The sequence below is a fragment of the Erpetoichthys calabaricus genome, chromosome 12, assembly GCF_900747795.2.
Source record: "Erpetoichthys calabaricus chromosome 12, fErpCal1.3, whole genome shotgun sequence".
Taxonomy (NCBI): domain Eukaryota; kingdom Metazoa; phylum Chordata; class Cladistia; order Polypteriformes; family Polypteridae; genus Erpetoichthys; species Erpetoichthys calabaricus.
In genome coordinates this window covers 48,665,517-48,693,230 of record NC_041405.2, presented here as the reverse complement: position 1 = coordinate 48,693,230, position 27,714 = coordinate 48,665,517, and the positions used below count along the sequence as shown (strand labels likewise).

Below are 27,714 nucleotides of genomic sequence, written 5' to 3'. Positions count from 1 at the left end.
TGGCCAACACACGTTTAAAAAAATTCTTCACAGATATGCCAAAACCTGAAGACTAAACAGTCCTAACTGTTATGTACTCCTTCTTATTCTTCTTCTTACATACTACTTTCTTTGAAAATGTGGACAGAATTTTCATTTTCCTCTTGAATAAAAATTCTTTAGAGAAGAAGGTACTGGTATTTATATACCAACATTATAAACAATGTACAAAAGCTTGTGGATAGTAATAACAGTCACAGCATTGCAACTGTACAACTACAGTATTAATAGTTTATAGTGAGTTCCAATCATGTAAATTAACCAGGAAAGCCAGTAATTGCAAATTTAAAAAAATGAACAAACTGATTAAAATTACAGAATTCCTACAAGTAAAAAAATTAATTATTATGTTGGTTATTGCCACTCTACTCTTTAGTGTAATCAAGCATAATCATAAATTGTTATGATTTAGCCAAGGTTCTATCTCTGGCTTTGATTTTGTTAATTATTATTATTCACTTTAAATTGGATTTTGTCACAATTTAAACGAGAACCAGTTTGGTTGAATTCTTGCACATTTTTTTCCTCACTTTTAAAAGTCAAGTTTTCTTGTTAAAAGTTGTTGAAATTATTTTTTGCTGTCAAAGGTTCTCCTCCAGTTTAGCAGATATTTAGCACTTGTCTATCAGTTTATTTTCTCTGACTTTTTTTTTTTAGTTTAGTTTCTCAGGTTAAGTTAATTTATTCTGAATTGTAATAAGCACACTGAGTTTAATTCTTTTCCAGGGCTGCTTGGTTTGCTAACTTCTCATTTTTGTGGCTAATTTAATTACTCTCAGCGGTCTGTCATTAGTAATTATTAGTTATTAATGACATCTCTTTATATCATTACATGTATACTAGTGGATAAGCCAAGAATTTGAAGATCCAAAACACACATAAAATATTTGGGTCGCCATGTAATCTCTGTATAGAAAAAAAAAGACAATGAGAGGTACACATCAGATTAATATCTGAAGCATAATTCTCTTACTCTTTTAACAATTAACATAGATTATATACAAGGGTTGCTATTTCATTATGCATCCATCCATCCATCCATTTTCCAACCCGCTGAATCCGAACACAGGGTCACGGGGGTCTGCTGGAGCCAATCCCAGCCAACACAGGGCACAAGGCAGGGACCAATCCCGGGCAGGGTGCCAACCCACCGCAGGACACACACAAACACACCCACACACCAAGCACACACTAGGGCCAATGTAGAATCGCCAATCCACCTAACCTGCATGTCTTTGGACTGTGGGAGGAAACCGGAGCGCCCGGAGGAAACCCACGCAGACACGGGGAGAACATGCAAACTCCACGCAGGGAGGACCCGGGAATCGAACCCAGGTCCCCAGGTCTCCCAACTGCGAGGCAGCAGCGCTACCCACTGCGCCACCGTGCCGCCCCATTATGCATCCAGCTTTCCCTAATAAATGACTAAATCCAGCAGTCAACAAAGTGTATGAAACACCAAGTTGAAGTCTAGACAATATTGGTAAAGAATAGTAGGGCAACTTTTACAGTTGAGAACAAGCTCAATATCGCGAGAGACTTCATATCAGATCTGGGGGACATCCACAAAGATAACTCCAGGCACTTCGAAAAAATGCAACTTGGAGCATTTTCATTGCACACTTCTGAACCAGCAGCCGGGCTATTTCTTCATTAAGGACATTGAATCTGCACCTTTTAACTGAGGAGCAAGATTTTACATGAGGCAGCACACATTAGACAAAAAGGAAGAAAGCTAGTATACTGTACATGTTTTATTGGCAGTAAATGATTGCGTGTCTGCATTTTCCGCTCCGATTTCCAAGCTGTCTGATCTAATTTAAGTATATCATAGTGACTGAAACTCTGAAGCAGAACCCCACACCCCAAACTCAACTCGCCCCGCTATATTAAGAAATCATGTAACATTTGCCAAGTATCAGAATTAGAACCAAGAAGATGACAAACAATACTGCCACTTATTTGTTTCCACTTCAGGCACTGCTGAAGATTAATGGTTAAATGCATGCTGATCCATATTTTTCAATTTCTTAAATTCTGTAAAACAAGTATGTCCAAACATGTCCATCTCAAAAAATTAGAATATTTTCGAATAGTTAATTTTTTTCAGTAATTCAATTCAAAAAGTTAAACTCATATAGATTAATTACAACACAGAATGATATATTTCAAGCATTTATTTATTTTCATTTTGCTGATTATGGCTTACAGGTAATGAAACTGAGATGCACCTATACATTGAGATGCACCTGTACATTGCTGGTCTTTTCTACGGCATTGAGTTAAATAAATTTTATTCAGTATCATGCTATATTTCAGTCCGAATACAAACGTAAACACTGTTTCCTCTAATTTTTAAAAGCACAAAAGTACTTTTTCATGTTGGTAACAATCTATCTGATGTGTGCATAATTGATTTGTAATATTAATCTCCATACTATGTTTGTTAAACCTTCTCACAAGGTGGTCTAAGTTAGTATGCAACATTGTTCCCCTTCTCACACAAATACAAACTAAGGCCAGATTAGCATGGGCTAATAGTGCAATGCAACTGACCCAAACTGTTTTTTCTTGTTCTGCATGAAAACTACATGGACTAAGTAACTCCAAGTTCACATAAATCAGAACAGTTTATAAACAATGCAAAAATACTAGAGACTCAATTTATAAATGATGCTAACCAGACAACTGTGGAGCTAACAGGAAGGACCATCAGCCATAAGAATATTTTTACATAAAGGCGAAACTGGCAAAATATATGCTTGTTTCATTCGAGTAATGGTTCTGTGACCATACTCAAAAGTAAGAGAAAGTATTAAAGCCTGTGATATCTCAACAGTGACTATATTACAGTAATCCCTCCTCCATCGCGGGGGTTGCGTTCCAGAGCCACCCACGAAATAAGAAAATCCGCGAAGTAGAAACCATATGTTTATATGGTTATTTTTATATTGTCATGCTTGGGTCACAGATTTGCGCAGAAACACAGGAGGTTGTAGAGAGACAGGAACGTTATTCAAACACTGCAAACAAACATTTGTCTCTTTTTCAAAAGTTTAAACTGTGCTCCATGACAAGACAGAGATGACAGTTCCGTCTCACAATTAAAAGAATGCAAACATATCTTCCTTTTCAAAGGAGTGCGTGTCAGGAGCACAGAATGTCACATAGATAGAGAAAACAATCTCTGGCAAACAAATCAATAGGGCTGTTTGGCTTAAGTATGCGAAGCACCGCGGCACAAAGCTGTTGAAGGCGGCAGCTCACACCCCCTCCGTCACAAGCAGACAAAGAGAGAGAGAGAGAGACACAGAGTTTGTTTTTCAAGCAAAAATCAATACGTGCCCTTCGAGCTTTTAAGTATGCGAAGCACCGGGCAGCTGCACAAAAGATAGCAACGTGAAGATAATCTTTCAGCATTTTTAGACTAGCGTCCGTATCGTCTAGGTCAGGGGTAGGCAACGTCGGTCCTGGTGAGCCGCAGTGGCTACAGGTTTTCATTCCAACCCAATTGCTTAATTAGAAACCAATCATTGCCAATCTCAGACCTTATTTAATTTTATGGCTTGTTAGTCTGTGCAATGTAAGGCTCTTATATCGTAGATTTTTTTTCCTTTCCAAAGATATCATCCAAATGATATGAAGCCTAAAACAGATCATTTTCAGTCTGTCACATTTTTCTATTAAGTGTTTTATTAAATCAAACAGTGCATGATGAACACACACAGATGTAATTGGAAAAAAGCTAGCTGGAGAACTGCTGGCTGCTTTGTCTTTTACATCTTATTGCTAATAAGGAGCAATTAAAACACTGAATGCAGCAGTTTAAGATTGAAATAAGCAATTAAGGTTGGAGAACCTTAACAAGCGAGACCACTAAAATGAAGCATCAAAATGTCACTTAAGCAATATGTGCTTCATCAGCAATAATTGAGTTCTCGTTAAGGAACTGGGTTGGAACAAAAACCTGCACATACTGCGGCTCACCAGGACCGACGTTGCCTACCCCTGGTCTAGGTGTGCGAACAGCCCCCCTGCTCAATCCCCCTACGTCAGGATCACAGAAAGTCAGCGCAAGAGAAAGAGAAAAGTAAGCTGGGTAGCTTCTCAGCCATCTGCCAATAGCGTCCCTTGTATGAAATCAACTGGGCAAACCAACTGAGGAAGCATGTACCAGAAATTAAAAGACCCATTGTCCGCAGAAACCCGCGAAGCAGCGAAAAATCCGCGATATATATTTAAATATGCTTACATATAAAATCCGCGATGGAGTGAAGCCGCAAAAGGCGAAGCGCGATATAGCGAGGGATTACTGTATATTATATTATATTATATATAGTGATGGACGGCCGGCGTTTCAGTCCGGCCGGGACGTCTCTCAAATGAAGAAACCAGCCTGTTCAGGGCACTACACCCCAATGGGACGCTAGATGGCAGCTTCCTTGGACGGAAATGGTTTCCCGAATTCCCGCAGGGCAGCATGGGACATGGAGTCCACTTCTTCAGCCATGCTGGGTACCGTGGGTGCCGCCAGGGGGAGCTCAACAAGAACCCGGGGAATATTACTGTGACACTAACCCGGAAGTACTTCAGAGTCACGAGGACAGAAACCCGCAGTACTTCCGGGATATTTGAAGAAGGTGTTTGACCCGGAGAAGGAATACTTCCAGGTCATGGACTTTAAAATGATTGTGGGAAACCCCAGGAGGAGAGCCGGAGTTGAGTGGTAGAGGAACGGAGCTGCTGGGAGTGGAGGATTGTTTATTGATTTAAAGAATCTTCTTGGTGCTTTTAAAGTGTGTCTTGGATGTCTGTCTGGTGGGTTCAACGGGGCAACAGTGCCTCTAGCATCCACATATATATAGAGATAGAGATAGATATAGAGATAGATATAGAGATAGATATAGAGATAGATAGAGAGAGAGAGAGAGAGAGAGAGAGAGAGAGAGAGAGAGAGAGAGAGAGAGAGAGAGAGAGAGAGAGAGAGAGAGAGAGAGAGAGAGAGAGAGAGAGAGAGAGAGAGAGAGAGAGAGAGAGATAGATAGATAGATAGATAGATAGATAGATAGATAGATAGATAGATAGATAGATAGATAGATAGATAGATAGATAGATAGATAGATAGATAGATAGATAGATAGATAGATAGATAGATAGTTTCTGCTACTGGATTGCATGCAGCACACTTTTTTTGCTTGGTTAAGTGACTGTGCCCAAAGGAATGGCATACCACATTTGCTTCTTGCCTTACACTAACTATTGTTGCAATAATCACTGGCTCCCTGTTACTCTAAATCAGGCAGATTAAAATTTACCCCTCAGCGCATGCAGGATTAATTGTATACCAATAACTTTGATGCAATTCTTTTCACTTGTCTGTGTGCTACACATGTAGTTAACTTCTTTCTCACTAGCTCTCACCAAACGGCATGTGCACAATGCTACACAGACAGCAGCAGTCAACGTCATAATAAGGTAATACTTGTGCAAAATTCTGCAGCAATTATTTTTCTTTTAAGTGATAGGAATAAGCTTCCATAGTAATGCAGTAACACATTTTTTAAGGTATTTATACTTCAGTAAAAATTATTGTGCTAGGTTACCCATTACTATAAAAAATAATGTTACATTTTTCATAACCAACTTCATTCTGAATTATCACATACAGCTTATCTGTGGGTGACCTGTTTTATATTGTATTTTGGTTACAAATTCAAGGGCTGGTGCATCCACAGATTAGCTTATCCAAAAGTATCTACAGTAATTTTTAATGTTGGGTATGTTCTTTCACTGCTTCAGTTAGACTCGCATCATAAAAGCAATACAACAGGAGCATGAATATCTCTGAAGAGAATCCACAGACCATTCTATGGACCATATTACCACCCACGCACTACATTATGAAAATCAGTCGCAACTTGACAAGAGTCTAAACATCTTGAACTGTTCTTTCTAGTAATCTGTCACTGGAATATGGAAAAAGATTAAAAAACAAAGTTACTACTGGGTGTAGCAGGATTACGCATAACAGGTCTCACCTATCCATAATTTTATACACTCTTGAGTATCAGGTTGATATCCTTTTCTGTTGGCTAGTCAGATTATAATGTCTTACTCTTCATGTCCAAATAGACTCGGTTATTACTTGCATAAAGGGTAAGGCATTAATATGGAGAACACATAAAAAAAGCCTGTTTTGATACAACGTATGGAAATATGGTTAAACATGCACACTATGACCTTAATGAGCTTACTAACACTGATATTTTTCCTTTTTTTTGTAATGGGATGTGCAACTCCTAATTTGTCTGTGTATATAAAAACAAGTAGCTCTGGTTCAATAGGTAAATACAATTATGTGGAAAAAGGAAAACGGGGCTTTCAAACAACAGAATTGGGCTATTGTGAAAGAAAATATAGGTTTCAGCACAGTAATGAAGAATGAAACTGAAAATAGGATTAAATTAGTGAATAAAAAAAACACCCAGTGACAGCTTAAATGTCTGGGAAGGCCTTCAGTTGATAATGTACTAGGAAGTGGAAAATACTGGGCTGGCTAACAATACTCTCAGACTAAATGAATTCTACTGCAGGAATGATGCACAAAATAACTTGAAGTAGACTGCACTGGAGCAAGCAGAGAGATTTCCCCATTTGATCCTTACCATTCAGAGTATGATGTATTGTAACTCTTTGGAACCATTTATGCCTGGCCTTGTTTCAAATAGGAAAATACCATTTGCTAAACAGCCTGCTCAGTTTTTATCAAGTATTTTTAGCCTCTCACCTTAAGCAGGCTAAATATCCACACAGCTTTAAGATGTTTCAGAGACTACAAATCTCTTGCCATATTATCTATATTAATAAAGGTATCCGAGAAGGTCAAAGTTAACCTTCTGTCCTTGCACACTGACACATACTAGAATGTCTATGGAGCAAACAGACTAGAAGTAGATGCAGTGTTGCTGGAGTTTCATGAAACAGAAATCTAACCTGGCTGGCCTAAACACGTATCTTTGTCACTGATTTGCATTTGGAGCGATGCAATACACTTTTAATATGTTCAGTTTGCCCTTTATCTTCATGATAAAATTCACTTTTAATTGTTTATCTGAAGAGCCAAGTAAGAAGTCAACAGTGAACTTGTATTTCTCCTAAAAATTTAAATAGAAACCTGTGTGAATGAACTGAATGAAGTCGGAGAGTGAAACGTCACAGTTGGAGGTGCAAAAATTCTGATAGCACATGAACACAGCATAAACTCTTACCAGAACCAACAGTGAAAAAATGTTAGGCCCAAGGGATTTTTTTTTTTTAATTGCAGGAACTGATTTGGAAAAAATTGATAATATCACAGGTTCTATTTCAGGTAGAAGTCTTTTCAAAAAAGCCTTTTTACCTATTTGCCAAGACTTGGGAACCTGGAGCCTCATGTATAACGCCGTGCATAGAATTCACACTATAACATGGCATATGGACAAAAGCGGAAATGTGCTTACGCACAAAAAAAAAAAAATTCAGATGCATAAATCTGTGCGTACGCCAACTTCCATGTTCTTCCGCTACATAAATCCCTGTCAGCGTGAAAAGTAACACACGTGCATGCACCTGCTGTCCCGCCCCAACTCCTCCTAGCACTACGCCTCTTTGAATATGCAAATCAATATAAATAGCCCTTAAGCAGCCTTCTGTGAAAAAAGACAATGGCAAAAGCATGAGGGAAAATAGAAGAATTTCAGCGAATACCAAGTGGAGGCAAGGAAAAACTTAATATTTGTTAGTTTAAACAGTGATATAATCAACAAAAGGAAACTGATCGCGTGACATAGCGTGTCGAAGAAACTCAAAAGCTCACAAAGTTCACAAAGTCGCACAGTGCCTGAAATAAAAAGTTCTCACATATCAAAGTCACCGTGAAAAGACGAGTCGTATCCCACCGTCTGAGTGTCATATGAAAGCTTATTAGGGTACAGAGAAAAAAAAAGGCACACGGTAAGAAAAAAGCATGAAATGTCAACTTTAATCTCAAAACTTCCACTTTAATCACGTAGTTTATTTTGTCAATAAAGTAGATCATAAATTTCATCTTAAAATCATTTATAATTTACTAGTTTCTCAAATCCCATCGTAACTAAAGTAGCACATTAAATGCTTTGTTTTGTATTTGATCTTCTATGTGCTCTGTGTGTGTGAATCACTACGTGCTTCTGGGCTTTCTCTTCCTCTGACAGGACACAGAATCTATTACATTCGTAATATTACAGCTCTCCGAACAATTAAAATACTGAGATGTATACGTGATATCATTTTCATGATGATAGGAATTAAAGCATGTTATTAAACATGGGAACACAGTGGCGCAATGATTGTTCATGTCTCATGCAAGATGCTTGCTGCGCCGTGCACGACCTTCGATGATATACTTTATTGTAGCAGTTCTCTTTCAAAAGTAATAACCCCTAATTCCTGTCCTTACTTTTCTTTCTCCAAATACCCAATCGCCACACAATCAGCTCTGTAATAGACGTTAAGCCATCTGTAAGCTTAGAACGCCGATTCTTCAAAACTTTTAAGGAACAGCGCGAGGCAGGAAAAATCCGTGAACGGAGCGCCAGATCCTTGCTAGCGCATCGACACTGTGTCCTCACATGTTTAATTATTAACAATATAGATTATTTAAATGAAGTTAAAGTTTTATCTGTATAATAACATATTTTGCTACATTTCATCTTAAAAATTATATCATCATCATCATACGTAATTACGCGCTTTATAAAGTGTCTCAGGTTGTGCAATATTATAACTGTATCGCAAGTTTACAGTCAGATAATTGTACTTATAAGTACAAACAGTTCTACAAGGAGCACTTAATGGACTGATTGAGTGCGTTTATAGTTCTTGGGATTAAACTGTTTTTGAACCGCGAGGTCCGTACAGGAAAGGCTTTGAAGTGTTTGCCATGTGAGAGAAGTTCAATAGGCAGCATGGCTGAGGCAGCGTGTGCTTGATGCTGTATACCGATAATTCTCTGCTGTAGAGCTGTGACTCCCCACTCAGATATAGTGATATAAATACTACGAGTGGTGCAGTGAGAGTAATATGGAAAAAGATGATCTGCTGCTGGGAACCCCTAACGGGAGCAGCTGAAAGAAGAAAAAGAAGGTGCAGTGAGAGTAACAATGCTAAAGCAGCTATGGTATTTGGAATACTTTGGCTATTCCCTGGACCATTATATTGTTACAGGTTAATTACAATCAAATGCATTAAACTAATAAACAATATGCAGTTAGTTTCAGTGTATATGATAAAGCCGCGTCAGGGATGTGGATCTAAAAAAGAAAGGGTAACCACACAGGAACAGTAGCACTGTTTTGACACCAGTCTGCAAAACCAAGCGGAGAACTTGCGTATGCCAGGGTATGAGCTACCGTGGAAATATGCGCAGCTTTACGCCAAGTTTAGGTTTTATACATCACGATTTCAGCGTGGAAACGTTCGTACGTAACATTTTTATGCGTACGTACTGTTTATACATGAGGCCCCTGGAAACTAAACCAAATTTTAAGTCACAGAGCATTTTTATGGATTTCATTTTCTCTACTAGCTTTTTTTTTTTTTTTAACCCAAAATTTTAATACAATTTCACCTTCCTCTAAAAAAACATTAGACAAGGTTGTCATGTGGCATTTGTGCATATAAAAAAAATATCCACCTTGACAGCATACACAAACACTCATGTGAGTGGTGGGCTTGGCTAGCATTAGATTACTGCTGGTATAGAAACACATCAACAACATTTGAAAACCTTAGAAATAAAAATGTTTACTTTGCAGTAAGTGTTAAGAAAAATAATGCATAAAAAGAATTAAATAAAATGACACAAAATCAATGTATGTACAATATTTATAATACAGGCATGCCTAATTTAGTTTTCAAAACAACTCACTGGAGCCTTCTTGTCAATTGGCTTGATTACAAACTTCTTGTCATTAAAGGAAATATTTCTGATTTCACTCCATGGGAACCCGATTTTAGGTGTCATCCTACAGAAGCAATAAAAAAAAGTTAAAATGCAAAAGTTAAAATTAAAGCAGTTGATGCTGTTTCAGTAAATTCTGAAAAGATGAAGAAAGGCTTTAAAATATGCAAAAGTCCAGGCACAATGCCTATTCTAAAAGATTTTTAAGAATAATGCCTATATATTGGAAGGATTAAAGAAAACCATTCAAACCATTCCTGCACATATTATTGGAAAGAAATATGAAAAATACCATACCTCATCCATTGATCTATTTTGTGAAAGCTGAATAATAAAACTAAGCTTGATGATTGCATACTACATTTGGTTAAGACAGACATTCTAGAAGCACAAGTGTAACAGAGGAGAGCTTACTTGTCATTATGTTCATAGATATTAAGTCCAAGGGCATCAACACCTAGCCATAGTTCTGATCCCTTCTTGTTCTTGATGCTGAAGTAATTAACACCATACATTTCCAGATCCTGAGCAATCTTGAGATACTCCATCATGGAGTCCTCCCTGTCCAAACAAACAACAAGTAAACATTCATTATTATAAGAGAGTTTTACAGTTTCCTGCATATGTTCTTATGATCAACAGTGCCTAATTTGGAGATAAAATAATAAATGTAAATCTCCAACTTCCTGACATTTCCCTATTTGATCATGTTTCTGGCAGGAATCAATGCAGGTAAAGCTCCTTTTGTATGGAAAATGCTGTAAGGGAGCCCTACCTATCACATATTTCTTGTTTGCAACTGGGAATGCTAAACAGCACCAATAATTTCACTGCAAGACAAGATTTTTGTACTAAGCATTGTAATTTCTGTTTTGATATTAAATCCATTCCATATGACAAATTTCATATTTCCACATGTTCACTAGTTTAATGTGGACAGGAATTTACACACTTAACACAAAAGTGAATGTATGAACAAAATATAAAGAAATATGTAAAGCATGATCAAAAAGTTCTGTCTTAGACAAAGTAATTCATAAATTACATTTTGATTTTTACTCAGTCACAATTGTACCAATTTGACAACAGGGTGTTTCTCACTTTAGCGCAATTTCTGGTAAGCATCTTTACTGAGATTGAATAAATTGTCTATGCTTATGAAATCCCTGAGTATTCAATTAAACAACTCCCTTTGAAGTATTCTGTCACTAGGTACTATACAGAAAAAATGTAGTTTTCTGTTGTTTTGTGAAACAATCTTCACCTGAAAGATTAAAGTGTATGTAGAATGCAAGTGAGTTAACAACTGGAAAGAGGCTGCTAGTTTCCAGGGAAAAGGCATGTTAACATAAGACAATGAGGATTTTCAGGCACAATAAAACTACAACGGCAGATGAAAGGTCCTACATACTGTATACTAGTGTAGAAACACAGGGGCCACTATGCTGTGAATACATGTTGAGTGCCCTAGAATGGTATCAGTATTAGCATGAGAGAAAGAGAGAGAGAGAATGAGAATATATGCAATTTATATAATATATGGACGATTAAAAAACACATAATATACCAGCCAGAAGTCTCTGACCAGGAAAATACAGTGTAGCAAATTTATAGCTCATTTAACACTATAATCTCAGCTTTAACCTGGTGACTAAAAAACAAGTCATTAGTAAGTCAATATACTGTCTTGGATCTAATTCATAACAAAATTAATACCACAATTGAGAACTCTTGCTGAATTGAAATGTGGTTTTATTAGCAACCTTCATGACTGAAAATGAAGTTTTGTGTCTTCAGGCCAAATTACCACGTTAAATAAATGAAAGCATAAGTTAATACACTCAACTTCACGTTAAAGGAAAAATTGTCATCCCTTTTCCACTATTTATGTGCAGAACCACCTCTATCCAATATTATCAAATTATGTATAATATGGGCATCATATTTATAATCATCTTTATCATCACTTATTTTTGAAGATGTCATGAAAGACAGTGGTCAATAATTAACTGTTTTTATATGATAACTTTAGTAAGAAAGTCAACACATATGGTAATTGTAAGATGTTAATGAGTGGAAAAAAGATAAGCATATTACTATTACATGCAGACTTATGTAGTGTATAGTGATATTTAGATTCTATTATTTATTCTTTTTTACAATTACTTACAATGCAAATTTTTTCCAAACATATTATCATTTTATATAAGTGCAATGGTAGCAAGTCATACAATGTTAATACAGAAAAAATAGTTTGTTTGATTTTTGAATTTACAATATACAGTATGTTAATCCATCAATTCCAACTTAAAGTTGGAGTACCCTTGTATTAACCTGTACATGAGAAGGAAGAATACTAGGATATAAAAAGCATAAGCAAAAGTAAAATGTAGGTTAAATATTTGATAAGCCATTTAACTTACTAAAAATACAACTAAACCTTTTAAGTATGGTCTAATAAAGCAAATTAATTTTTATTAATCCTTTTAGACAAAGGGAGTCTTTCTGTTATATGTGTTAGTTTTATTTAATCCATAAATAGACAAACATACAGCATAGGCAGTTGTGTGAATATTTAAACACAAAAGTAAAAAAAAAAGGGAATTCCAAACTGAGGTGCCTACAATATACTAAAACATATTTAGTGCCTTTTGCTATGGCAAGAATCTGTTTACAATGAAACCACCTCTCCAGAACAAAGATCCACAGGCATGTACAAACAATATTTATCAAAAAAAACCTGTCAGGCGTATTGACTGTTACAGAGGTCAACATAGCCTAGCTAGAACATAGCATACCGTAGCATCCCTCGGTGCTCCTCGTGCCAAACTTGAATGCGCTCCTCCCACTGCTCCTTGTTTAATTTATGCTGTTCTAGCACCCTGTAAAACAGAAAAAAAAGGTTTGTATCTAAAACACTAACCCTGCTTACTGGGTACTGCTGAGTAGCAGAGATTCTTTTCTGAATCATCCTGCTAAAATACAGTGAGGTAATGTATATGGTATACTGTATATCCAAGATAGTAACAGCGTAGATGAACGACTTATCTACTGAAATATAAATCAATGACTTATTTTCTGGAAGTAGAAAAGCTAGGTAAGAGATGTACAATTAAAAATTCCCACATTACAAGGACATGACAGAAAAGTTTTGGTTTATCAGCAGCTGAAACACTTAAAAATAAGTAACCCCTGAAAATGTTGAAATGGCTACTTTCTTTGGTTAAGACAATTGTACAGTAAGTAAATGACTTCTCAGCTCATGGGCAGTTGTTTTCCAATCTTTGTAGTGGAATTCATGGTCACGGTTCAATTGTGGATAGGCCCTTACTTGAACATCATTGCAGATTTATTAAATGCAAAGCCTCAGAACCTGCACCCATACAACAAACCGCAGCTTTCTGTACTAGAAATAAAAGTAAAAAACTACAGGAGCAACATAGTTCAACATTTTCACAACACTGGAAATTAAACTGAATTTTGTTTTTCATTTATACATTTGGGCGGCATGGTGACGTAGTGGGTAGCGCTGCTGCCTCGAAGTTGGGAGGCCTGGGTTCACTTCCCGGGTCCTCTCTGCGTGGAGTTTGCATGTTCTCCCCGTGTCTGCGTGGGTTTCCTCCGGGCGCTCCGTTTTCCTCCCACAGTCCAAAGACATGCAGGTTAGGTGGATTGGCGATTCTAAATTGGCCCTAGCGTGTGCTTGGTGTGTGGGTGTGTTTGTGTGTGTCCTGCGGTGGGTTGGCACCCTGCCCGGGATTGGTTCCTGCCTTGTGCCCTGTGTTGGCTTGGATTGGCTCCAGCAGACCCCCGTGACCCTGTGTTCGGATTCAGCGGGTTGGATAATGGATGGATGGATTTGTTCTTCATATGTTAGTAATACCACATTATCACATATGCCTATAAAAAAGCCAAACACACGACAAATCTCTCAGATAAACAACAGCAGTTATGTCAGAGAGAAATATAGCTGTAGCTATTAGCAAATCTCTTGACAAAGAAGTCTTGACGGTGAATTACTGTCCCTCTATAAATCCTCATTAAACTGGATTGTTGGTAGTTCTGAACTTGAACTAACTGTGTTGATTCGAGTTCCACTTTTAAAATTATCTTTTATATCTGTATTATTTTCAACTGTCATTGTAGTTTAGGTCTAGTTTATGAATTTTTGACATTTTCTATTTTAGTTTTTTTATTTTTGGTAACTTATCTCAATTAGTTCTTATTTTCAGAAAATCAACAGCAGTTATGTCAGAGAAAAATATAGCTGTAGCTATTAGCAAATCTCTTGACAAAGAAGTCTTGACGGTGAATTACTGTCCCTCTGTAAATCCTCATTAAACTGGATTGTTGGTAGTTCTGAACTTGAACTAACTGTGTTGATTCGAGTTCCACTTTTAAAATTATCTTTTATATCTGTATTATTTTCAACTGTCATTGTAGTTTAGGTCTAGTTTATGAATTTTTGACATTTTCTATTTTTAGTTTTTTTATTTTTGGTAACTTATCTCAATTAGTTCTTATTTTCAGAAAATCATTGATGTGTATTTTTCATTTAACTTAAAAATTGCTATTCAATAAAGATTAAGAAATGTAGTTTCATACAAAGCAAAGGAACTAATATAAAATGTAGATTTGACCATAAAATAAACAGGATCCCAATTTTTTGATCCACCTATCTTACACAGAAAGGTATCTTCTAAATGTTTCATAATGTGTTGTCTATCTGTTCATGGAACAGGCTGGTTACTTTGGCAATGTTGAGCATTCTACAGTTCAATTCAAGCACTTCGCAGTAGGTTATGAAGGCAGGTCATTTATACAATGTTCTAGATGTTCAATATGTAGCTGTATTAGTGCATTTTCTGTCTTTTTGTGTTAGATCAACTGAGAAGATCAAATAACAGCTTTCTACACAGGCAAGTTGGTGTTTTGATAAAAGAAGCATTTCATTTTCATTTTTTTTTATATGCGTGTGGTTTTTGTCAGCATGTCCCAGTCCTCAGCCTCTTAATTAACTTCTTTATGAAAGCAGTCTTAAGAGTTTTTTAAATTCATTGGCTGCTTTCCTTTTAATTGAGTTCTACTAATCTAACCTGGGTCATTAATTATGCACTCTCTCGTTATTAACAGTGCCATACTCAAAGTACTTCCAGAGAGAAACTTCTCATTTGCAAAAAATTCTTTGCTGTATCCCTTGTTCAAAAACATGCTCTGTCTAGGAGCCATTTATCTTTCGCAGCCTCAAGCATTTGCAGTTTTATTAGTAATCTTCATTTTTACTTTTCGCATTGGTAACCACACACTTTTGCCAGCTTTTTAGTTATAAGCAGTAGAGGAAAAAAATGATTGGTGCGATGTGCGGAATCTGGGTGAGCAGCTAATATTCTACTAGGTGCTTCAGTGGTCTAGATCACCCTATTGCTGCAGAGTAAATAGCTCCCTATGCATTTGTTGGATATTTCTATTGTTTTTCCTAAAAAAATCAAGTTTTATGTTGCCATTTTGCCCCCAAAGTGTGCAAGGTGTTAGATAAACTTCATTCCAGAATGTTGGCAGCTGCTGACACCCAGTTTGGTATTAACAAATTTACAATTCCTTACAACCACAAAATGGAGTAAAGTAAAGGCTAGCTAGAGACATCAACCCATCATCAATCGCAGCCTCAAGGTTAAATATTAATTCACCTCAGTCTAGTTACATGTGTGCACCTCATGTGGAAAACTGATCAACAGTAGGCTATTAAAAATGCTTTCTTTAAAAGTAAAAGAAACAATAGATTACCATTTCCACCATTTTTTATTTAAGTACTAGAGGGCTTTGCCCCCTGCTCACTTCGCTTGCCAACCCCTGGGCCTGCACTACACGCTAGCGTCTTTGCGGTTCTGCCGCTCATGTATGGGGATGCGGATGTACAATTTATTGTTACTGTTATTTTCATGGGAATTGATACATATGCATCAACACAACGTATAACTGCCCATGATTGAATTTTGTTTGTTTCTCTCTATTAAATTTGTTAACTGTCTTTGCAAAAGCTTTTCTAACGGGAAACTTTTAACGTTTTAATATGAATGGCATATCAACATCTCCTTTGTTGTCTAATGTTATTCGCAAAAGATGTACTACATTACCTTTCTCGGATAAATCCTTTTTTATTCAGTAATAGGTGCGGTGGAAGACCAGACGGTGTTAACAGTTGTAGATATTCTTCAGGATATCGTAAGTTGTTGTTTTCATCTTCCGCACTATCACCACCAACTGTTTCAACAGTCTATTGATACGCATTTAACCAATTTGCCATGTAACCGATAAACATTTTTGGCATTAATTTGTTTGACTTTCTCGTTTCTCGGTGCTAGGATTGCCCGTGTACTCATTTTTTCTGTTGATAACCCTTCGTGATGAAATTCTTCAATAAAATCTGGACATAATATGTCTTCTTTAATTGGGAACTTAAAAATGAGGAAAACAGCTGAGAGTGCAGGAGGTGTGTCTGACAAAAGCATTGACACGAATGAGGGGTGAGAGTACCGTGTGCAGGTTGTGACTTTAAAAAATCTCAAGGCAAAAGTCTAGTCTAGCGGGACTTGAAAAAATCTCTTCCAAAAAGTCTCATCTCAAAGGATTTTTTAAAATAATAGATACAATTTTAATTTATTTTCATTTCATTTCACTTTAGCTTTAATTTTTCACTAAGCTTTTAGTTTTGTTTTAATTTTGTTTAATTAAATTCTTTTTTAGTCATTTTAGTTACAGTTTTCGATCACAATCTATGCTGCTATATAATTCTATGATACAGGTTAACTGACAGTTCCATACCCTTTAAAGTACTGTGCTTGCTCATACAGGTAAACTACTGTATACTCTATCTAGAAAGCATGTAAAATAAATAAAGTAACCATAAATGGGCTGCATTCACATTTCAGGGTGATCTCATAAAAATACTTGATGAAACTGTATTTTCATACTGGACCAGAGAGTACTTCCTGTGCAACAGTACTGCCTTCAGGAAGCACTTCCAGGTCAGACCGAACTTCCACAGAACAGGGGAGTCTCCTGATCACAACCCCCAGCAGCTCCCAGTACCAGCCCTATAGGAGTCCATATAGGAGATCAGTGAAATAGATGCTGCAACCCAGTGAACTACGGAAACATATGGCCAAGGGAGGGAGTCTCCTACTTCTCTTCTTTTATTTAAGCCTCTCAATAGCACCTCATGGTGCTGTTAAAGTCTTCCATTTATCTCATTTTCTTAATACACAAACTATAGGTACTTCTTAGTAGACAGTAGAACCTGTGACCTGGTTTAAAAAAAAAATAGATAATAAAATTGCCATTAATGACAATATTTCTTTAACTCTCTGCAAGTAAGATGGCCATATAAACATATAATGCAGTAATATATTGATAAATACCATCTTCCTTTTGTACACAGGAAAAAAAAAACAAACCTGCAGGACTGCTGATGGGCCTAATGAAACAATTTTTGAGATTTTTAAAATAGTATTGTATATATTCAGGGAAAGGTGCCCATGATAAAATGTCTATGACACAATCATAATCCTTATGAGAGATTATCTTTATATATAATATGCTACCGTGGCTGTTTGTTTGTCCAGGATTTTAAACCACCTGTAGCTCGAAAACCGTTTGAACTATTGACCTGACGTTTGGTATATATATGTATATATATACTAAGTGACGTCTACTATCCGCTTTCGGGGTGATGATTGACGTCCAAGGTTATTCCTCTTTTTATTTTTATTTTATTGTAGAATCAACTCTCGGCAGCTGTCAGCAGCGTGGCCGTGCGGCATATGCTTATGGGCGCCGTTCTCATCCCTATCACTTTCACTTCTCCTACCTCTTCAGATCTTAAATATTCTTGAGGCAGATTGAAGACTTAAGTGCCAGCTTAAGTGAAAAATCAAAGAGAACATACTAAGTAATTGTAACACAAACACTGACTTAATTTTAACGCAAAAAGATGCAGATGAAAGAAGAGAAGAAGCGGGCTGCTAGGGTGGAGAAAAGAAGAGATGCTCAGGAAGTAGCAAGGCACATCAACCTCTGAGCAAACGAATGCTAAACGTACACAGAAAAGAGTATGAAAACTAGGAATGCTCAAGTCAAGTGTATTCACTGCACGTAATCGTGCAGTGCACCGTTACTGGTATACATATATTTGATGTACTGCATTTAACAGATATTTAAAAAAATGTTTTAAACAATTAGCTACCCAAAATTCAATCTCATTATTAAAAAATGTTAATTTGTGGGTTGTGTAACCAACAGGAATACCAAAAGGTACTGGAAGACACAAAGCCTGAACAATTGAGACCAAAAAAAAAGATTTTATTGTAAATGCAGATTCACAAACTGGAGATCGATAAGGGGAGTAAAAAATGTCAAAAACCTATTGCCTATGGAGATACCATTTATTGAAAGTACTTGAGGCCTGAAGCTCAAAAGAACTTAATTAATAGTGAGAGAACATAGTATATAATTAAGCCGATAAAGTTCTCTGCAGTACTGGAGTAAATAAAAGCAAAGGAGATTTACAGGCAAATCTAAAATTCTTCTATTTTTGTACATATCAGAACATAATGGTTACAGGAAACACTAAACAATTTTCAGCTAGGGTTTGAATGCAACTGTCCATTCCACCAACTGTAACATAGGGTGGGTGCTCTATTTTTCCAGTAATTTTGGACAGGAAAAAACTATGTGACGTGAAACCTTGCTTAAAAGGAATATGTCTTTGAGGTCCTTTTATGTGAATAGTTATTTTTCATAATTGCATAATGTAAAGAGTGTCTTTGGAATCAGTGGGGACACTTGAGGAGTGGAACTTATAGATTTGTGTGCCAGTCTCCTGGCAACCTGGTGCCTAATGATAAAAGATGACATTTATTATCCGCCACATGTATTGTCAGTATTTACGATGGTGGCACGGTGGTTAGCTAAAATTCAAGTTCTTCAAAAATTTGTTTAAAAAACAAAAATGGACTCTTCTGTTCCACATCTACAGCAACGGTTATAAAAGTCACAGTGTAGTAATTAATAGATTGTTTTCCTTATACTTCAGCAGCCTTTTAATGGCTACACCTCTCCTGAACAGGCTGACCAAGAACAGCTTTGATTAAAAAAAAAAAAAAAAGCTAAATGAACAACATAGAGGCTTAACATCTAACAAGGAGACTATAAAAGCAACTTGAGAAAGATCTGTAGGATATGCCTGGGGTTACTGGACAAATACCAGACATGACTGCTTTAAAAATATTCTCCATTTCTTTAAATTTCAAAATAAAGTAACAGTGGGACAGTTTAATGGCTTCCTATCCACACTACCAGTCTGAGGAATGTTGTTAGACAAAGCATCCATCACCTGTTGAAGGGCACAAATTTAAAAAATGATCTGCTGGACACAGGCCATTATATCATTACATTGATTTTTGCAGAGCTCTTATAAATTTATGAATTAGCTTTATTGAAGCAAAAACAATCTTCATCTTAGGCCAGAGTTATACTTCACGTGACGCGACGCATGCTGCAGCGGACGCTCCTGCTACGCAAGTGTTGTAGTGTTTATACTTGCGCGCGTACTTTACGTAAATCTGGAGGAATCCGCCAGGTGGCAGTGCGAGATATTATCACGGTGAGAACATGTTCGGCTTCTCTGTGTTGTGAATTGCCTAGAACACCCATTAAATTCCGATGACACCTTACCGCAATATCTCTGAAAAGGATGTTAATTGATTAAATCCAGGGATGTGTCCATTCCAGCAAGCATTGGGCACGAGTGAGAAACAATCCCTGGACGATGCCTCGGCTCATCGCAAGGTGAATACAAGCACACACATACACTAGCGTCATTTTAGCAGCACCAAATCACCAAATCTGCATATCTTTGGAAGGAAACTGGAGCACACTGAGGAGACCCAGCTGGAAAACGTGTAAACTCCAGGCAGGGAATATCAGCGACGTGACTCCCTGCAAGACAGCAGCGCTAACGCTCCGCCACTGTGTCACCCCATGTGTGTAATTAACAGTATTCATTATTTAAATTAAATTACCGATTTATCTGTAAAATGTAATATTCATACTTTAATGCATTTCATCATGAAAGTGATATCAAGTATAAATCTAAGGATTCTAAATGTGCAGAGAGTTGGAATATCATACATTTAATGTGGTCAGTGTGGCGATCTATTGCTGGCAATTCACTGCTGTCAGGAACAGAGGAAGCCCTACAAAAAAAGATGGCACAGTATGTGAGAATTTTAAAACATATCTTGTCATTACGATCGGGAATATGCGACACTTGAATATAAAAGCACCATGAATACATCTGTATGTCGGCATTTTGCTTCACCACATCGAACCATTTATCAAATATCGAAGCGCGCACACCGATCTCGTAGGATCCGCAAAGTGGCTTTCTGTCACATGTAGATAGTAAACAGAGACTCTGACGTCACATTCCAACTTTTAGCACACTGCGCCCCCCGACTTTTTGCTGGTACTGCAACTCATTTCTGAGGACCTGCTCAGAGGACGCATCAAATGAACGCTCAGAACGCGTGGTGGCCATGATGCGGGCGCATACACGTTCTGAGCGTGAAGTATAAATGAGCCCTTAGGGTCACTCATTTTAATCAGGACCAAATTTATGTTTTGCCAGTACAGGTAGAGCAATTAAAGGACAGGACCAAGAGATCCATCCATCCATTTTCCAACCCGCTGAATCCGAACACAGGGTCACAGGGTTCTGCTGGAGCCAATCCCAGCCAACACAGGGCACAAGGCAGGAAGCAATCCCGGGCAGGGTGCCAACAGGACCAAGAGATGAGAGGAAAAAAATAGTAACTTTAAATGGAAGAGGTCAAAGCCAAAAGACTCTTAAGACTGACAAATTGCCAAATTATAATACTGTATAATACTGTACATTAAAAAAAAATCTAAGTCAAAGAAGCCATGCAAAAGTTAAAATATCCTGAATCAAAAGAATACCTACCTAATCACGTGTGAATCTTTAAAAAAAATTATACAGAAATTTGCATGCTGGGAAGAGGGCCCCACCATATTTCATACATTTAACACAATGGTGTTACAAGTCCCATTTCTGGAAACCAAATGATAGCAAGCAGGTCAGTTGCCAACAAGAAAATAAACAAAATGGTGGTATGGCAATCAAAAACCAACATACCAGCAAAAAAAGTACACAAAACCCAAAAATACAGCACAGTCAGACCGAGTGTGTGGATATGGACTTTAAAAAATTTCAAAGATGCACCATTAATCTGACTGGACCCGAGGAGGAATGTTTCCTTTAAAATGTTTAATGGGTTTAAACCCACTTTGCTCCCCAAAGATACAGTGTCGGCTTCTATTCCAAGCTTAACTGATTAAAGACAAGTTAACACTGGTTCAGGAGAATCTATTGATAGCAGAAACCTCTGATTAACTTTATTTCAATATAAAGAGAGAGGTTGCCTCAGAGTTTAAAGCTGTACAGAAGTTGTGGCTCATTTTGCAAGACATCCAATTGAGGGCTTTGTCCCAAAAATTGGCTCCACATTATATTAAGCTGTACACTTTTGTAAAGAAAGTTGGACCAGTATCCTATATACTACTACCATTATGAGTTAGCTCTACTTAAAGATTTCAGGCTTCGTCCAACACAACATGATTCAGATTTAGTTGAACGGTTTCACCTCCACCACCAGTTCATGTTGATGGGTGTCATGAAACAAGTATAGGGTGTTAATGATTTTAATTGTAAATACTTTTTAGTAGCATCACATCACATTTTTAGCTGTGTTGATACAGGAAGCACACATGCCGGTACAAGAGTGCAGCAATCAATTGGCACCAGATGAGCGCTATTTTAGAATAAAAGGGAGCGGGGTTACTGCAATAGGGAGAAAACAGTATGAAAAAGGAAGAAGAAACTGGGAAAGAAAGTAAACACTGTTTGTGGGAGAGTTAAACGGAGAAGGACAAGCTGAATAGCATCCTGATTGCTGAGAAGTTTATGGAAAGTAGAACAGAGGGTTGGGTTAGCTCCGAGAGATAGTTGTACTCTTGACAGCTGACAGGCTGAAATAAGAAGCTAGCTACAGGGAGAAAGAGGTCACAGAAGCAGATGGAATGATGGGGCACTGACATAGAGGCATCTGGGAAAGTAGACGGTGGGAGTTGTGGTGATAGACAGAACTGATGGCTCGGAGTCCCAAGGTACGGGCTGGGGTGGCTGATCAATTGGATGTTGTGTTCGTGGGATACCAATGGGTCCCGACGAGGACAGAGGAAGAGTTTGAGGGAATGTTAAGGATTTTACCTCTTCAACTTGGATTTTAACTTTTATGAAATCATACATTTTAAAACGCCCTGAAACACTTTTTTGATTTTATGGCACAGTGTTATGGATTATTTTTGAAACTATTTATTTATTGCCCTGTTTTGCAGATCACTTTATAATTTCTTAATTTTGAACTAACAGTTATTCTTTTCACTAGTAAGTCTTGCGTTTGTTTACTCCATCGCCCTTGTCCACCTTCGGTCATGATTATCAATGCCCTGGGAAGTGGGAAATGTCAAGGCTGCAGGCACACAAGGCATCACAATGGGCATCAGAAATATGAAATACAAAAAATAGATTTAGGAGAAAATATTTTAATGTACTGTATCTGGTGCACTCTAAAAAGGTACAGACATGAATATCACTCATGGGCACCTGATAAAGACATTAAAAGTCTTTTACAACAGTTTCACTTGTGACACCATAGTACGCCAGATTGTCACGTTCAGAGCCAGCGACTTGGGAGCGGGGATCTTTTACATATATTAAATTTGTTCACTCAATATCTCAAATTTTTTTCATTTTGGTTATGTATTTCTTGAACTATTATTTTTTATTGTTTTATTAGTGATAGCATAGCAGTGCTACTTTTTTGGGGTTGCTTTTAGCTGCTACCATTTTGTATTTTAATTTCATGACCATAACCATATTCTATATAGCAACAATATTTATCATCAGTCACATGTATTGTTAGTATTTGATAGTGGCATGGTATTACTGATGTCTTTGATTTAGTAATTTAGTTTTTAAGAGAAAGGTTATTTAGGTAACTAGGGATCTTTACTAGGGATGCTCTGATCAGGATTTTTGAGGCCGATACAGATCAACGATTTCATGTTACCTGATCAGCTGACTGCAATACCAATTCCAATTGTTTTTTCCTTTATCCCTTAAAACATTTTTCACACTAATCTCCTAGATAACCAGACAAATAAAAGCCTTATGTCCTGTATTAAAGTCAGTCAGTCATATATCCTAACACAGGGTCATGGGGGTCTGCTGGAGCCAATCCCAGCCAGCACAGGGTGCAAGGCAGGAACAAATCCCAAGCAGGGCACCAGCCTTCTGCAGGGCACACACACACACACACACACACACACACACACACACACACCCCAAGCACACACTAGGGACAATTTAGGATCGCCAATGCACATAACCTGCATATCTTTGGATTGTGGGAGGAAACCCACGCAGACACGGGGAGAACGTGCAAGCAAACTCCACGCAGGAAGGACCTGGGAAGCGAACCCAGGTCTCCTTACTGCGAGTCAGTATAAAATATGTACAGGAATATTTATCTATAATAAATATGACATAAAAGAAAAAAAAATACTTCTCACAATTATAAGCTGTCATATTGTTTAATCCAGCATCTGTCTGTCCGCTTTTCTCGAGAAAACTACTTAACTAATTTACATCAGGTTTTTTCTATAATTTGCTTTAACATTCCAGTTGATTTTGCGCATTCACTCATCGGACTAAGTATCATAATTTCGCTTGCAGGGGCGATATGTTCACGCTAATCCAAGACAGAGGCTGTGGACCGAGGGGAGGGGGAAGCGTGACGTCAGGAGTGGCGAGCCAGGCAGGGCCCTCCTCACTCAAGTGCCAGCCTCCATTCAAATCAGTTTACCTCTGGCCACGTCTTGGACTGTACCTTGCCTCCGCTTAGCTAGCGATACCTGTTTTTTTATTGATTTTTGAAGTTTGTCCTGACACACACACACAGACACACATTGTATCTTCCTGAATTCCTTATAGTAGCTTTTCTTTCCATTTGTCTAACTGCACAACGACTTCTCTGATTCCTTTTTCAGTTTATTACTCCACTTTCTTTAATGTAAAGGCTAATATCCAAATCGCCTCTTGCTCAAGCATCCACTTGTTGCTCTCTGTTTACACTGCAGGAAGTTTGCTGCAAAAGAAAAAAAGATGGGCTTTGGCTCAACTACTGTAATACTTTGCATAAAGGAGCACTGCAACTAAATTATGGTAAAGCTTAGAAAAGCAGGGGCTTTTAACTGACCTTTTTAGTCAAAATCTGCCTATTTAGACCAGCAGCCAATCGATCAGAGAATCCTTAAATTCTTTACTTTATTGTTTGACCTGCTGAACAGCATTCTTGACTTTCTTGTATTCAACCTTCGTAAACTACCTTATTTTCACAATCAACAGTTATTATCTCTCATGTTTGGATGAAGTTTCCATTTAAATAGTACATTTACATTTATTTATTTGGCAGACACTTTTACCAAACGCAACTTGCAACATTTGAAATAAAAATGGTTACATTTCTTTTGTTTTTTTCTCTAATTGGAGCACAGTCAGAAGAAGTGACTTGCTCAGAGTCAGTGGTGGGATTCAAACACACAACCTCATGGTTTGAAGTCCAAAGCCTTAACCACTGCCTGTAACATTGTGCACTACCATGAAGCATAACCTTTCCGTTAATCTCCTTTCTATTCCACTTTTTGGTCCTTGTAAATCCACAAATCCCTGCATTTTACTTCTACCATGGAGGTTTAATATAACTAGCTGCACTGCAGGAATCCAGTCAAATCCAAGCTCCCAATGCAAATGGCTGCAAGTTAAACAGCACAAACTGATTCCACCATCTGAGACGGCAGAATTATGCCTCCACAAAGCTACCCGCTCTTATGATACAGAGGCAAAATATAAAAACTTTTAAGCATTTAAATTATATTCTTCTTGTTGTACAGCATGCACAATCTGGAAAATTAAAAAGACAAAAAAATTGTGTTTCTGCATACAGGACTGTACGTCAGGATACACCATTACAGCTACTTATGGCAAAAAGAAAAACTTGGTATTGTAACTGACAGCCATTTTTCAGTAAATTGTGTACATTTCTTAAGGAGGCATTTGGTTAACTTTTAAATATCTTTATATGAATAGAAGTATACAAAATATTCATCCACCAATGAAACTACCTAACCCAGTATTGGTTTGGGGGCTGAAGCTTCTCTCAATAATAGTGTTAATGGCAGGATCCAACATTGGATGGCAGCACTAGTACATCATGTATTTGCATCTACACAATCAAGGTTTTCATCTGGTTCAAAATAATAAAAGATACAGCAAATATGAATATAATAAGCAAAGCAAGCTGGTCAGAAGAGAAGAAAAAAAGAAAAAAGTGTACAAAAAGAGTCCAAAGGAAATACTCAACTGTTATTAAGATAAAGAAAGTCAAAATGATGTCACACTAAATATCTAGATGCTTCTTGAACATCCTTTACACAATTTGCTGAAAAGTGTCTTTTTTGATGATATCCCCATCACACATCTAACATTAGTGTTTCAGATATAAACTCTGATTCATTGCTTACCTTTGTGGAAGCAGCTTGTCATTGGAAAGGTAGCCAGCCTTGTGAACATCTTTGTTGAAGTCACCGTATTTTGCCTGAACGGCATAGGATGCAAGCAGAACAGCTGTCTCAGGGGGGCAATAGATATCATCATTAAGAATACCCTCCTTGACTTGAAGAAAAAACAGGCGTTGGGTGATATCCTGAATGAGCTCTTCAGAAACATCTTCAGGGTAGAACTTAGCCCTGAATTTGAACAGAAGAGGACTTTCCTTACGAACGTCTTGAGCTGTTACCTGATATTAAACAGATAAAAAAATAGATACTAGTAAGTTTCCTGATAATGAAGCAGCATAGGAATTTACTTTGGTATTGGAGATATGTCCTCAAATGTTTTCTAACACTTCTGTTAAGACTAAGATTCATAAAGTAATTTAACACCTCATCTAGCAGGTTTCACGTTACTTAACATAAGCTATCCTCTTGCAATTTCCATGTGGTATTATTTACTCTAATTTAATTTATGTACAATAGTAAAATTTTGTACCAGTGTTTTCAAAAAAGTATGTCAGCCTTCTCTTTATAAACTGCTTTCAGCAGTAAAGCTGGACAGGATGTTGCTTCAGTAACAACAAGTGAAATGCATCTGTTATTTTCTATGATATATATCCAATCTAATAATAAATAAAGACCACCACATTATGTAATGAATCCAAAATTGTTTCCCTGATGAGAAGACGACCATATTAGAATTAATGTTTTTTTACTCTCTGCTAAAATTATCTAAACACATCACAAAAAAGCATACCTTACCTTTTTATTCAGTTTTAGCCATGTAGATAAATTCTTGGTGTCTTGATACTGAAGCCCAAAAAACCAGACTTCTCGTAACCCAATAGTTTTGACAACCTGAAAACAATACACAGGGGATATAGCGTCAGCACAACTCAGTGCTAATAGAATTAACATTCTAAAGATGCTTAAACCCTCAGATCTACAGAAATTGAACACAACAGCACTGCACTATTTTTATTGTACATGTGCAGGTCCAAAATCATTCAAGACAAAGAAAGAATAAAATACACATTTGTGGAAAAAAAAAAAAAAAGATCAGAAAAAATGTTTTGAGAATATTCATGGTTTCTACATGAATAACTCCTAAAATGTTATTATGAAACATTTATGAAGAGTTGTTCCAAGTTTATAAAATTGAAATAGGCTACAAAAAAGTTCTAAAGACATGGGACTCCATCACTCCACAGTTAGGTCTAAGAACTGCCACTGCTCGTCTCCATAGAAATATTCATCCTGCAAAGAGCACTACAAAGGCACACCATACAGTGATCAAGGAGTTGACAGAGAAGACCAGAGTAGCAGTAGAGGGTCTGCAGTTGCATTTGACAAGATCTGTGTCCATAAGCTACCAATAAAAAAAAAAAGACACTGTGTGGAAGGGCAGGTCCACGGCTTAAGAAGCAGGGGCCCATGTTTTTGAACAGATAAATAAAGGACATGCGAACACTGGGGAGTGGAACAGGTGCGAGCAATCTGCAGAGATGGCAGCTTGTCTCAGAGTTGTTGCAAGGTGGTTGGCTGACTGTGCATTGCCTGGCTAACACATATGGGCAGTCAGATTGTCTAATTATCATCCTGGGGTGGCCACTGGGCAATTGCACCTGCAACTCACCCCAGCATATAAAAAGGAAGAAGAAATATAGTGAAGGGAGCAACAGAGCAGAGGTTAAGGAGGAGGAAAAAGAAGCAGGCAGGAAGATAGGAAAGAGAGGTGGTGCAGGTGTAAGCAAGAGAGAGAGAGAGAGAGAGAGAGAAAAAACAAGGAGGTAGGCAGCTGGGAGGAGAGTGTGTCAAGGGAGGGGCTGTGGAGGTGGATCACTCCATGTGAGAGATTCAGAGAACTGGAGTGACCAAGAGGCATGCTGCTCACCGCAGAAGTCCAGGAAAGCAGTGGGGGTTGGCGAGGCTCGGACTTGGGAGTC

General features: G+C 37.5%; 1 protein-coding gene across 1 annotated transcript in view; it reads right to left on the bottom strand.

The window, feature by feature from the left end:
- Positions 1-27,714, bottom strand: part of msna (moesin a) — a 57,268-nt gene that overhangs the window by 10,528 nt on the left and 19,026 nt on the right. The window contains exons 3-7 of the mRNA XM_028815485.2: positions 26,531-26,626; positions 25,739-26,013; positions 12,817-12,900; positions 10,433-10,579; positions 9,986-10,082 (exon numbers count right to left, since the gene is read on the bottom strand). Of these exons, the coding sequence (XP_028671318.1) occupies positions 9,986-10,082; positions 10,433-10,579; positions 12,817-12,900; positions 25,739-26,013; positions 26,531-26,626 (699 nt within the window). The remainder of the gene's footprint in view (positions 1-9,985; positions 10,083-10,432; positions 10,580-12,816; positions 12,901-25,738; positions 26,014-26,530; positions 26,627-27,714) is intronic.